Here is a 14,974-nt window from a genome sequence, read left to right on the forward strand (position 1 = left end):
GTACTGCATTTGTACACATTTGGAATATATTTCCTGAATAGTTTTAAGCAGATTTTTAAAGCATGAACCTGTAGGATTATATACATGTTCACAAACTGTTAAGAATTTTTCTCTAAAGTTATTCTTATACTATTTCATTAAAAGTTGCTCATTGAAAACTTGACATGAGATTGCAAATGTGTCTCGTTTCTGAGTCACAAATTAATATAGGCAAAATACTAAAGGTCTTTCTTGGTGTATACATTAAACCAGTCTAACTTAATGTCTTTGCTACTGTTTTTGAAGATTATACTCTATGGGGTATTCCTTTCAATGTAATGGGGGATTGCATCACTGAAAGGCCACGTCCTTATTTTTTTTAAAAAGAAAGGGGGGGGGGGGAGTAAAATACCTCGGCTTAGTGACAATCTACATTTCAAAGGTTCTCCAGACTAAAAGCTTATTCTTACTGAAATGACTTCTCCCTAACCATATTTAGAGTTCATCTAGGTTATAAATCATATCTCCAGTTATTCATGCTGTTCCAGATTGAATAAAACAAGAATCAAAAGTACTGCAGAGAGAGGTAATAGCTTAGGCACTTCTCAGCTTATCCTTTATCTCTAGATGCAGATATTTGGAGAAATGCTCCCATTTAATGAGAACTATAGTGGGGCATCCATTTACATCTCTTAGGATTGGTTGAATAGAGTATGGCCTATTAAGTAAGCTTTTGATGTCCTTGCCAGTCTGTTTTTTCAAATGTACACATGACACTATCTGAAGAAATACTAGAAACACCAAGTAAACATTTTTCTAATATCTATTGTTACGCTATATGCAGGTGATCGCATCTTGAGGCTTGGTTTTCTGCTTGTTATCAGTGATAATCAGGTTACATATGAAGTATCTGTGGGCTGCTGACTTTATTAGGTCAGCCTGTGTGAGACCTACCTTTTTGGAACCCAATAATGGGGCAGTTTCCTGTGCTTAGTAGACTTGTCGGGAGCACTTGTGGTGGACCTCTGACCACAGTTAGAAAACTCTTCTGTCGTGCTCTGATGTCAGTTTGTATTCGTGATGACCTTGCCTTGTGCAGTTAGTTCTTCACTTTGTGGGAAACGGGTGGTTTCTTTTTTATATCGATAATGTAAAAGAGCACTGCCAGGGCTACAGACCTCCCATAACATGCCTGAAGTTTGTTTGATTGTTTGTTTCTTTTGGTGTATTGTAAGAACAAATAAACATCAACAAACTAATAACTGATGCATTCTGCAAGTTTTTAGACTGTCTTTCCTGGTTTTCTGAATACCTTAGGTATCTTATATAATTAGTCTGTCAACTTCTCATGAGCAAAACAAATTGTATTCTCATCTTGCAAATGAAAAGGCAAGGTGCACAGCAGCCTGGAAAGTGCATGGAATTGCTGCTGAGGCAAGTACAGATATCCATTGTTTCATTCAATCCTGTTGACTGTCAACTTTCTTTTACTCAGTCCATTAATGCAGGTACTTGTTCACCTAGCCGCACTATTTGCAGGGAGCAAGGCTTTCCTGCCAATGACCAATCTCTTTCCTAGTGGCAGTGCTGAATCGGTTCCCGGAGTCAATTTTGACTCACAGTGACCCCACGCAATAGGGTAATCCTACCCTGTCAGGTTTTCTAGGCCGTGGTCTTCATAGGATCCAAAGGGATGCTGCGTAGGTTCCAGCCACCAACCTTTTGGTTAGCAGTCAAACACTTAACCTATCTCACCATGAAGGCTCTTTTCTTAATGACTACAGTCAGGCAAATAGTTTTTGCCTAAAAAATGTAGATTGTGTTATGCTAGTTCTGACTCAGTAAGTTTTTAGTTTAATTTGGCATATTCTAAACAGCACCACATTTTATTATGAAGGACAGGTGCAAGAATTTAAATTAAAAAGAAAATAACCTTATTATAAAGAAGAAGAAAAATGAGAACTACCTTTACAGGTATCACATTAGCCAAGTGACCCAGAAATGGGGTAACTGACCCATGTGTCTTCATGTGATGCCTGAAGAAGGCCTTACCATCACATCCTCATGAGGAGCCAATCAGACAAACCCCCAAAAGTAAACTCTATCCCATACCCAGCCCAGATGTTGTCTAAAGAGACGGCAGAAAGGAGCCTTGGTGGGGTGGTGCTGTGGCGCCCATGGCTGACTGCTCCTGAGGAGAAGGCTGTGGCCGTCTGCTTGTGAAAATTCGGACCCATCATGCCCCATGGAGTTTTCTAGGTTATAATCTTTATGGAGCAAATGTCCATGTCCTTTCTGCTTCCCAGTCCTTGGTTCAAACCACAGACCTTGTGGCTAGCAGCTGAACATTTCCCATCGTGCCACCCAGCCCCTTGTGTTGTTAGAAAGTAGTGATATACTGACCAGAATTTGGTTCGAATAATGAACAAAGGCATATGTTAAGTATAAAAGAGTTTTGTTGACTTTATGTTTGCTTCAGATGTCTACCTAGTAAGACATGATCAGCCAAGCTTTCATAGCTCCATGGTTGGAATCAAAAGTCTGAAGCATAAAGTAGCCCTAGATGATTCTAAGTCACCTTCTGTAGCATTTATTGCCACACATGTACCCAGATAAAGGGGACTTGCCTAGTGGTAAGTTTTACTTTTCTGACCACTTTGACTATATTGGCCGATGTGTTATTATTTCCTATAAATAGCAGGTAAAAGAATCCCTGTATTTCTTACAAATACTGTCATTTCATGAAAGTGGCAGAGTTTGACACTTTGACCTGCTAGGAAATGAAGAGAACAGTAGGTTGGAGAAAAATCGTGACTACAAGCTTATACTTAGCCTAGAATCAAGCAACTTTTCTGAAAAGATTGATGGGCAGGTTGGAGAGAGTACTAGATTTTGCCTATCATGCTTCAAAAGTCTCTGCATGGTAAAGCTAGTTAGCTCTATTTAAATCTTACCTAAGCTTTACTTCAGATTCAGTACTTTGTTTCTCTCTGATAAATTTAAAGCATTTTAAGTGACATTTAGTAAATCGTTTTATTGGGGCACTTACAGCTCTTATAACAATGCATACATCAATTGTATCAAGCACATTTGTACATATGTTGCCATCATTTTCAAAACATTTTCTTTTCTACTTGAGCCCTTGGTATCAGCTCCTCTTTCCCCCACCCCTCTCACCCTCATGAAACCTTGATAATTTGTAAATTATTTTATTTTCATATTTCACACCGTCCACTGTATCCCTTCACTCACATTTCTGTTGTTGATCCCCCTGGAGGTGGGGGTTGTATGTTAATCACTGAGTTCGGTTCCCCTTCTCCCCTCCTTCTCTCCCCACCTTCCCTGTATCCTCATGGTATCGCTACTCATTATTGGTCCTGAGGGGTTTATCTGTCCTGGATTCTGTGTGCCGAGAGCTCTTATCTGTACCAGTATACACGCTCTGATTTAACCAGATTTGTAAAATAGAACTGGGGTCATGATGGTGGAGAGGTAGCATTAAAGAAGGAGTGTGTGTTTCATGGGTGCTATACTGCACCCTGGCTGACTCATTCCTGCCTTGTGACCCTTCTGTGAGGGGATGTCCAGTTGTCTACAGATGGATTTTGAGTCTCCATTCTGACCCCCCTTATTCACATCAAAATGGTTGTTTGTTTTGTGTCTTTTAATGCCTGATACCTGATTCCCTTGACACCTCGTGATCACATGGATTGATGTCCTTCTTCCATGCGGGCTTTGTTGCTTCCCTGCTAGATGGCCGCTTGTTTAATTTCAAGCCTTTAAGACCCCGGGTGCTATATCTTGTAATAACTAGACACCATCAGCTTTCTTATCATATTTGCATATGTACCCATTTTGTCTTCAGCGATCTTGTCAGGAAGGCGAGCATCACAGAATGCCAGGTTACTAGAACAAAGTGTTCTTGTGTTGAGGGAGGACTTAAGTAGAGGCCCGGTCTCCATCTGGTACCTTACTATTTAACCTATGAATATGTGTACATAGACCTATATCCCTATCGTTATATATTAATATATTTACGTGTGTACATGCCTATGTTTATATCTCTGTAAATGTCTTTTGCCACCTAGTCACCTAGTTCTTTCCTCTATTTCGCTAGGAAATGTTTGCTGTAATTTGCATGAGTAACCTTTTGTTCATATTCTTTAAACCGGTCAACTCAAAATCCAACTGTTACTCGTGCTCCATCTTGTGCATACATGCAGGTCAAGGTCTGTGACTTCGACCCTGGTGCTAACTTCTTTGTTCTGTTGGAGCCTTTGCTACCACTGTAATTCTAGCCCAGAACTTAGCATATCGCGTCCCTGCTCAGAGATGTTTAGTAACTCCTTTTGTTCAGGACCCAGTTTAATCTTACTTCTCAAATATGTCCTGTACTTGCTGCTCTTCTGCATTTAATTCATACTGTTTCCTCCATTCTCACCCTCCTCTAGGATAGCACCTTGTATTAAAAGAATCCTGGCCAACTCGACTTCCAGTACCTTTTTGCTTTTCATATTATACAAATAGTATCATGCTACATTTATGAAACTTCTTACGCGTAACACATTGTAGACATCCTGGTCAGTATATTAAAGCGTTCAGTGCCATTGGAGCCAATTCTGGTTCATAGCAATCCTATAGGACAGAGTAGAACTTCCCGTGGGTTTCCGAGACTGTAACTCTTTTTTTTTTAAATCTTTGATTTCAATTGATGAGCTTTTTTATTTAAATTGTTTTATTAGGGGCTCATACAACTCTTATCACAATCCATACATGCATCAGTTGTGTAAAGCACATTTGTACAATCATTGCCCTCATCATTCTCAAAACATTTGCTCTCCACCTAAGCCCCTGGCATCAATCAGCTCCTCCTTTTCCCCTCCGTCCCTGCTCCCCCTTCCCTCATGAACTCTTGATAATTTATAAATTATTATTTTGTCATATCTTGCCCTGTCCAATGTCTCCCCTTACCCACTCTTCTGTTGTCCGTCCCCCAGGGAGGAGTTCACATGTAGATCCTTGTAATCCGCTCCCCCTTTCCAACCCACCCTCCCTTCACCCTCCCAGTATCGCCACTCTCAGCACTGGTCCTGAAGGGATCATCCACCCTGGATTCCCTGTGTATCTGGTTCCTATCTGTACCAGTGTACATCCTCTGGTCTAGCCAGACCTGCAAGGTAGGATTCGGATCATGATAGTTGAGGGGGAGTGGGGGCGGAAGCAGTTAGGAACTAGAGGAAAGTTGTATTTTTCATTGTTGCTACATCGCACCCTGACTGGCTCGTCTCCTCCCCGAGACCCTTCTGCAAGGGGATCTTCAGTGGCCTACAAATGGACTTCGGGTCTCCACTCCGCACTCCCCTGCTCATTCACTATATTAAGATTTTTTGTTCTGATGATGCCTGATCCCTTCCACACCTCGTGATTGCACCGGCTGGTGTGCTTCTTCCATGTGGGCTTTATTGCTTCTGAGCTAGATGGCCACTTGTTTACCTTCAAGCCTTTAAGACCCCAGAGGCTATATCTTTTGATAGGTGGGCACCATCAGCTTTCTTCGCCACATTTGCTTATGCACCCATTTGAGACTGTAACTCTTTACTGGAGCAGACAGCCTCCTCTTTCTCCTGCTCAGTGACTGCTGGTTTCTAACTGCTGACCTGTGGCCAGCAGCCTACTAAGTAGGTGGTGGTATATAGCTAAGTTATATTGTTGTAAATATATATAATTTATTTGGTGATTATAAGAATATGTTACTAATCTAGCTATTTTTGTTGTTTTCTGCTAATAGTAAACAGTGTTTGATACCTTTGTACCTTTAGGGATATTTATAGTTTTAATCCCTAATGGAATTGTTTACTCAAAAGATATGTACATTTAAGATAGTGATCAACCAAACAAAAAAAACCTGTTAAGTCGATTATGACTCTTAGCAACCCTATTAGAGGGCTTCTGAGGGTACAAATCTTTCCAGGAGCAGATAGCCTCATCTCTTTCCCATGCAGGAGCTGGTGGCTTTAACCACTGACTTTGCAGTTAGAACCCCAACACTTAGCCCACTGCACCCCTGAAAGACCCTTAAACATTGCACCAGTTTTCACTATTGTCAGCGATTGTTTGGATGCCTGTCTCTCTACCCTGATCAACACTGGGTATTAAATGTTAATTGTTGCCCCTAAGTGAAAATGGTATCTTGTGTGAATGAAATTGGGTATTACTGGCCACTAGATTTTCTATTTACTGCCTATTTTGATCAGGTTATTCATTCTCTACATTTTATTACATTTATGTATATTTTAATGAGTTAGCTTTTCCTTAAATGTTGTGAATATTTCTCTACAGTTCTTTGTCATGCAGCTTTGTATATGGCTTATTACATTTTTAACCATATACATTTAACTCTTTATACACTTTTTATATTACAAACTTTGCAAGAGACCATCTGCATCATAGTCTTCATTGTGTTCCCCATTAAATTTTAGATGCTCAGCACATAATAGTTGAATGAATCTTCCCAACACTGTAGGAAAAATTGATTCAACTTATTCCTCCCCTCAGAAAACCCAAACACAACCATTTGTAAAGCTAAATAAAATTTAAGTAGCCCACCCCAAGAGTTTATAATTAACTGTGATACTTCAACTTTCCATTTGCTTATTTTGACCAAATGGGTTGAATGTAAAGTTGTAATGCTCGGGAAAGGAGCTGGGGCAGTACAGGGATTAAGTGCTCTACTGCTAACCGGAAGTCGGCCATTCCAAGCCGCCTGCTGCTCTGTGCAGGAAGCTGCGGAGGCAGGCCTTCAGAAAGAATTCAGGGCGGAGGCTTGTGCAGGTAGTTCCTCTTTGTCCTAGTAGGGTCACTGTGGGTCAGAATGGACTCATTGGCAGGGGGTTGGGTTTAATGATCAAGAAGTTAACAAACTTAACTACTCTAAAGGTGCAAATAATGGGCAAATAATAAGAATGTCTTGACTTATTTTTATCAAAACTCTAAAGCAGTCTTCATACATAAAGAGAAATTCTAGCCAGCTAAGAAAGCCTAAGTAAAAGAATGCTCTTAAACCATGATCCTTTCATATATAAGCCATCCAACTGTATTAGCGAGACATAGAAGAGAAGGGAGTACCCCCTCCCACCCTCCCCCCAAAGTAGGGTCTAGTTGCTCTATTAGAATGAGTCAGATGTAATCATGATTGTGTCAAAAGTTCAAAAGGAAAAATGGAAGGTAAAATGAGCTGAATTGGCACTCTTCCCTCAACATTGTACCTGTAAGCTTGATATGTTGTTTCAGAGATTAACTTTATAGACTTCCGTGCCCAGAAGTATGAAAATTCTTAGGGAACTCTTTTCACAAGCTTGATCTTACCATATTGAATAAAGAGAGCAGTTAATCCCTTTTGTAAAGTAATTTGAGAGGAGGGAATTCAAAATGTAAAATCTCACCTGCAGAAAACACTCAATTCTGTGAAGGCCCTTCTAGCTTTAGACACTTACAAAGACTTGATATTTTAATGCGGAAGGGTGAACTTGGTTAAAAAGCCACTGGGTGAAATTAGAGAGAAATAATCCAGTGCTTTCTTTCTGGGAATGATCATCCTGCTCTCCAGGGGACTTAATTTTACTCCCCTGGGGAGATGAGAATGCCGCCCCGCCCCTACCCCCCCCCCCCCCCAGCGCTGGTACAGCAAGCCAGCATCTCTAAATATAAGCTTGACTTTAGTATAATAAGAGTCTTGTTAGACGCAATTTTCCTCTTAGTCATTAATACAATGAACAAATGTTGTGGTTACCTGGGAAAGAATTCAAGTGCTTTTAAACCTCTCATGAGATTTGGTTTCATGCTTGAAACGTATACAGTGTTGTGCCCAGTAGCATCCGTAGAAGACTTCAAGTTGTAAGGTATACAACATAGAAGTTAATACACTTTGGGGGAAAATGAGACCACTACAAAATGGGTTTCAAGGCCAAGTAAAAAGCTTTTCTTTTGCTGAATGACAATTACTTAATTAGTGCATTAAGTTTAACATATGACTGGAATTTTCTTCAGAGTTAAATTGTGCATGAAGTTGTCCCTGTACACAAAGTAGGAAGTCAATCTTTCCTTCAAGTGGCACTTAATTTTTCCCCCTACGGTTCTACAAGTTCAAAGATGGAATTAAGGACAAAATACACTCAGAAAAGGTATAGTATTAAGTGGCATTTTCAGCAAGCTCTCACTTCAGATGGGTTGTGGCATTTCTGCCACTTACCCATGCTGCAGCATTCATTGCCCACATTGCTGGTTACCGGCAGTCCATTATGACTCATGGCGACCCCCTGTGTTTCAGAGTAGAAATGTCCCATCAGGTTTTCAAGGCTGTAGCCTTTCAGAAGTAGATCATCCAGGCTCACTCCCAAAAACATCTTTTATGTGTGTATTAAAATCTGTTCTCAGCAATAATATACTAGTGTCAAGCAGCTTCTGCTAAGAATGCTTTATTGGAAAACTTTAAAAATGGAATTTGGTATCATGTTTTCTCTTTAAGAGGGATCTTGTAAGAAATGAGTTTTCCTGAAGTTTAGAAGTTGACAGAAATGGCAAATACTACTAGCCTTTGTGGCCTTGCAAAGAATAAGACTCTAAAACAGTGGTTCTTAACCTGTGGGTTGTGACCCCTTTTGGGGTTCCCTGATTCATAACAGTAGCAAAATCACTGATGAAGTAGCAACAAAAATAATGTTATGGTTGAGGGCTCTACCACGTGAGGAACTCTATTAAAGGGTCACAGCATTGGAAGGTTAAGAACCACTGCTCTAAAGGTTCTTCGACGCTCTGCTGTAACTGCAAAGTGCTGGTCTTTGTGTTTCCATGTTTCACACTTGCCTTCTGCCCAGAGGGCTCCGGGCCCAGGAACCCGATCTTGTGTGTCTGACTCGTCTTCACTTGCTGTTCATCCGTGGAGTGCGGGTAGCACACTGCTTTCTTTCCCTCTGACTCTCGGCTGTGTGTTCCAGGCCAGTGTGAATTTAATTTCTTATGCAAAAGCTAACCTAACCCAAGTGTGAGGCCTTTTCTATTTCACTTTAAAATATTAAGATCTTTTTTCCCTACAAGCCTGAGTGAGCATTGTGTACTAAAAGACCAACTAAAATGGATGGCAGTTAGAGCTTTTCCTCATTCTCGCTTAGTTGGTGTTTTACAACTCACCTAAATCGTGGGTTTCCTGGTGTTGTGGGGGTCTACACACGGAATCGTTAGCTACAAGGTGAGTGATTTGAACCCACCAGCCACTTCAGTGGAGAAAAATGAGGCTGTCCACTCCACGAAAGATATAAAGTCTTGGGAACCCACAGGGGGCAGTTCTACCTGTCTGATAGGGTAGTTGTGAGCTAGAACCTGTTCATGACTGTAAATAGCAGAAAAACAAACTATGCTTATGTAACTAACCTAAGCTAGAGTTGTCACCCCAAAAGGCTTGTGCAATATGCATTTAAAATGTTGTATCATTGTGGAAAGGTGCTTTCAATTAGCAAAGTTTCATTTTCTTTGGGGTAACATGTTACCATATTAGCAATATGACAAACATTTCGTTCAATAGGGCCTCGGTTTAGAAGTAACCTTTGTGTTGTTTCAGACAAATCTTCCTATTTTCAAGCTGAAGGAATCTACAGTTAGAAGAAGATACAGTGACTTTGAATGGCTGCGAAGTGAATTAGAAAGAGAAAGCAAGGTAAGAATTACTTTCAATGCAATCTTCAAGCAAACACCCCAAGTTTTTATGCTTAAAATGTTTCAGGAAAGTCAACTTGAATAGAATGGATTAAAAGCAAATGGGATTTCTTTTTTTTAAACAGTTTAGTTTTATGTGATTTTAAGGAGAATGCCTTGGTAGTATTTCCTTAGGACTCACTTCTTTCTCTTGGGGACTTCATTTAATTTCTTAAGCAAAAGCTAACCGAACCCTTTTGAGGCTCATTTGAGGTCTTCATTGACTCTCCCTTGAATTTATATCACTTCATGGAACTCTTGCTATTACTTCCTTCTCTTTTTTTGTCTTTCTATTCCATGGTCTCCTGGACCCTCCACCCTTCTCCCCCACACCCTTTGCCAAGTTTTTCTTCCTTACTACATCTCATATGTCAGTATATTATATTTCCCCCCTTTTTAACGGCATCTTATAAATAAATGCATTTTTTAAGTCATTACACTCAACCCAAGAAAACCAGACTCACTGCCATCAAGTTGATTCCAACTCTTAGCAACCCAGTGGGGCAGTTCTGTTTTGCCCAATCAGGTCAATATGAGTTGGAATTGAATTGACAGTGGTTGGAGCATATCGCTTGGAGTTCCAGAACTCCTTATCGATGATGAAAGAGCCTTTGGAAAGTATACTAGAAGCCCACTGGGCATCTTTTATTGTGGTATATTTTTTAAACTAATTAGGCGTGTGAGTGTGGTGAGTTTTAGAATGAGAGAATGCTCAAAGCTACCCAAAAACTATTTTGAACAAATATTGAGCTGCTAGACATAAGAAGGTTCTTAAGATTAAAAAGATTACAACAGTATAGTTTAGTATTGCTTTAGGGATAGGCGAACAGATTATTGGAATGTAATAGAGTTTAGAAACTGACCCTTGTGTTTATAAGTAATTTAGTTCAAAGCAAAAGTAGTGTTATCAACCAGTGGGCAAATGAATATATACCCAGTAAATGATACAATAAAATTTGGTTATCCACTTAGGAATAATGATTTATAAATCACTATCTATAAATTATGTAGTTTGAAGATCTAAATGTACAAAACTAGTTAGGAAAATTTGGGATAATGAAAGAAGAGCTATTTTATAATCAAGGGGGATAGGATCTTGATATAAGTTTTGGGCTTTGCCTAATTGTGACATTTAATAAAGATTTACTGACTGTATACTTCAGTTTTCTTCCTTAGTGACGCTTTCCTAAGATAACATTCACATCGCAAACTTTTAAAAGTATACAATTCAGTGGTGTTTGTTATATTCAGAGTTGTGTAGCTGTCACTACTGTCAAATCGAGACCCCTAAGAAGAAATAAGTAGTCACTGCCCATTTTCCTGCCAACACTTCCCACCTAGCTCAGACAATTAATATACATTTTCTTTCTAAACGAATCTTATTCTGGCTATTTCCTGTAAATGGAAGCATAAAATATGTGGTCTTTTGTGTTCCTCTTGAAAGAACCCTACCTTACCCCCCACCCACTAGGATTCTGGCTCTTAAGTTTACAAAGTTACCAGGCTACAAAAGGTATTCTTACAAGGTTCACCAGCATCTTCTCAACCCGATTACCATGCAGTCAATTCGTACACATGGCAGCCCCCAGGTGTGTCTCTAGAACTGTGCTGCAGTGGCTGATTTTTCAAAAGTACTTGGGCCTTCCTTCTAAAGAAACACCCCATCTGGGTGGACTTGAGCCCCCAACCTTTCAATGAGCAGCCAATTATCTTAACTGCTTGCTCCACCCAAGGACTGTATGAAATAAAGCTACCACCATGAAGTCAACTTCAGCTTATAGTAATCCTACAGGACAGTGAACCTGTTCCTCAGGGTTTCTGGACTAAATATTTACAGAGACATTCCACCTCATCTTTCTTCTGGAAAGCAGCTGGCGGGCTTGAACCATAGACTTTGGTGCTGTTTAATTGAAACTTGAGCTTTGGCTTATTCCCAGAAGGGAAAGAGAAGAATTGAATTGACCCTAGAGAAAGGCTGGGGAGAAAGGTGGCCTGGTGTTTAGCCTAGGAGATGGAAGAATGGTGGTAGGGGGGGAGGGTGGTTTAATTTGTCATCAACCTAGTGTGCAGATGGTAAGAGGGTGAGGAAACTGACCACAGAATTCTTAGTTACCCATTTCAGCAAGAACATTATTACCAGTGTTTTATTAATTGAGAATCTATTTTCACTTCTGAAATTTTTCTTGCAGTTAAGATACTGCCTTCTCCAAGTGACATCAAAAATGCCTGATGGTCACGGTGGCCTTCGCTGAGCATTACCTGAATGTTCTCTTTGTATTTCTGTGCTTTGAAAGACGAGGAAGGACAGTCGTTGAACTATTAGCCTTGCCCTTGGTGGGCAGTTGTCTTGCCTGCAAACGGTCCTTATTTTATTTATTTATATATTTATTTATCCTTTTATTAGGGGCTCACACAACTCTTTTCACAATCTGTACATACATCATTTGTGTCCTGCACATATGTACGTGTGTTGCCATCACCTTACTTTCGTGTGTTTTTACGGATTCCCTTTTTATTTAAACGAGCTCAAGAGTGGTATGTCTCTCTGAGTAAGGCTGTAAACAAACAAGCTCACTGTCATCGAGTCAGTACTGACTATAATCTACCTTTGTCTTGTGTTCTGTGTATTTCCACAACCCAGTTAACAAGCCAGTGTGGTCAGAACTTCTTTCCTTGTGTGTTTTTAGGTTGTAGTTCCCCCACTCCCTGGGAAAGCCTTTTTACGTCAGCTTCCTTTTAGAGGAGATGATGGGATCTTCGATGACAGTTTCATTGAGGAAAGGAAGCACGGGCTGGAGCAATTTATCAACAAGTAAGTACTTTCTACTCCAGGTATAAGAATGAGCGTTTCCTGAGACTACCTCACAGTGTGGAAGGGCAAATCACTAGGAATTTAGATGTTGTACATTTACTAGTTTTTCCTGTTGGCCATTTCCCAACTAACTTTTTATATAAAAAAGTAAAATTTTCTAGCATGTTGAATTTCATGTGATAAATGTTAACATACTTGTGTGATTGAAATGAGTATCTTGGTATTGACCTAAGTTTTGTATTTGTTTTTCTCGCTTAATTTATGCAAATTACATTTAAAATTACAGTATTTAAAAAGTACAGTTTTACTTATGATTCTTTCTGATTTAAGGTATGTTCTATCACGAACAATAGAGCTTACAATGCACTTGCAATCATTTTGTTTGATTGCAGATGGAGGTATTATCAGCACGTCTCATGTAAAGGTGCACGTCTTAAATTTTCATGACAACATGTAGTCTTTTTAAAGTAAAAAGGCTCGGGATGGTTTGTCTTTTACTGTAGAGAACCCGTAGTAAACTACCCATTTAATTCCATTTGGAGTATAGTTATTTTTTTTAAAGCAACATGACAGGAAAGGACTCCCTGTGGTTGTGCAGTGGCCTCAAGTTACGTCAAGTCAAGTCCTGGGAATGTGCTCATTTGAACTTACTCAGTCGCAGCACTTGAGTTCCTAACCTCGTGACCTGAAGAAGTGTGGGCGGAAGACGGAAGAGGGCAGGGCTGCTAGAAGTCCTGTACTCTGCTTGGCTGTCGCAGCTGACAGCCGACACTGGCCTGTTTGCGCACCCTCTCCCTTGGAGGGAGGCAGTGTCGGGTTGTTTTTGGGAGATGCCCTCAAGGTGCTTTCGACTCACCTGGAAAGCTAACTGGATGGGTTCAAACTGCCAGCCTTTTGGTTAGCAGCCCAATTGCTTAACCACTGGACCACCAGGATTCCCAGTGATATACTTTAGATGTTTTTAATTTTGAAAAATGAAGTGTGACTACCCAGCCTTGTCTTAAGCTTAGTATATGACGGAAGCTCCCTAAAGCAAAAGGACCGCGCTGCCTTTTTCGTAGTGCTTTGGTCCCTGGTGTAACTACCGCTAATCCCACATGCTTTCCTTCTTTAAAATACATTCTTAGATCCAATGACATTTCATGTTTCAAATCAAAATCCAGTTAGGTTTCTTAGGAACGCAGCAGCTGATGTGTAAAGATAAGTGGGTGTATATGCCAGAAGTCATGTCCAGCTAGTCTCAGGTGATCCTGTGAACTGAAGGAAAGAGAATGTACCACTTGAATAGAACATAACATTACACGCACCTGCCCCCCTCCACCCCCCAATATTGGATTAAATTTGTCTTTTTTTCCCTAGGGTCGCCGGTCATCCTCTGGCACAGAATGAGCGTTGTCTTCACATGTTTTTACAGGACGAAATCATAGATAAAAGCTATACTCCATCCAAAATAAGACATGCCTAAAATAATGGCAAGAAGGAGACCAAAAAAAAAAGAAAAAAAAAAAACAAACACAACTTTCCGTAACTATTACTGATTCGTATGCACCAGTGAAGAAGTTCTCACTAACTCTTAGCATGCTGCACAGAGACCGGTCTAACATGCCCTCCGTGTGCTAACACTCATGATGATGCCGGTTTTGTTTGTTTGGGCAGTTGACAAGAAGTTAATTTGCTTTAGCGAAAATCCCTCATTCCAGCCTTTCCCTCAATAGCTCTCTCCCGCTGTTCTCCCACGGTGGGCACCACTTGACGGCCTCGCCAACCTGTCATTCCAGTGTCATCTGCAGTATCCTTACTAAAGTGACTGCCTTGGTCTGCTTTGCACAGATTCTGTGTCATGTTTGCTTCTTGAATCTGACTAACTAGAATGTGCCCCTTAGCCCTCTTTTCACTCCGCGATGTCCCCTGTCCTGAGTCCTGTGTAGGAGCACTACACCGCGCTCCCCACTCCCGCCCACAGGAGAGACACACCTGTGTGTGCAAGCCACATCTTCCCTTGCGCTCGAAAAACCCTCCACACGGAAGATTCGTGAGGGACATCTTCATATTCTGTATAAAGAACAAAATCCAATTTATATCTAAAATCATTTGTGTAAGATTTTAGGTGGTTTTCCAATAAAAATGAAACCGCATTTCTGATGTGCACTGAGCGTGCGGCTCCAGCTCGTCCTTTCCCCTTTCTGGCTCCGCTGCTTGACTCGCGTGTTGAGAGGGATTATTTCCTCATTCTGTTCTCGGTCCTGGCTGCACTCCTCTGTCAGCAGGGTCATATCAAATATGCCAGCGCCCTCCGAATGGGTATTTGCTTTCAGACAACAACAGAAAGTGATGTGCTTAAAAAAGGCGGACGCATTCCTTACGGCTTTGCGAGCCGTTCATGAAGCAGTCCGTGTATTCGCAGGATGCCCGAGCTCGAGCCACTCTTCCAAAGGC

At 40.7% G+C, this 14,974-nt stretch overlaps 1 protein-coding gene across 1 annotated transcript in view; it reads left to right on the forward strand.

Annotated features, from left to right (window-relative positions):
• The window catches only part of SNX3 (sorting nexin 3), a 40,103-nt gene extending 25,412 nt beyond the window's left edge, over positions 1-14,691 (forward strand). The window contains exons 2-4 of the mRNA XM_075554697.1: positions 9,593-9,688; positions 12,414-12,538; positions 13,898-14,691. Coding sequence (XP_075410812.1) covers positions 9,593-9,688; positions 12,414-12,538; positions 13,898-14,003 — 327 coding nt within the window. The 3' untranslated portion in view covers positions 14,004-14,691. The remainder of the gene's footprint in view (positions 1-9,592; positions 9,689-12,413; positions 12,539-13,897) is intronic.
• The last annotated feature ends 283 nt before the right edge of the window (positions 14,692-14,974 follow it).

The sequence above is a fragment of the Tenrec ecaudatus genome, chromosome 7 (genome assembly GCF_050624435.1).
Source record: "Tenrec ecaudatus isolate mTenEca1 chromosome 7, mTenEca1.hap1, whole genome shotgun sequence".
NCBI lineage: Eukaryota > Metazoa > Chordata > Mammalia > Afrosoricida > Tenrecidae > Tenrec > Tenrec ecaudatus.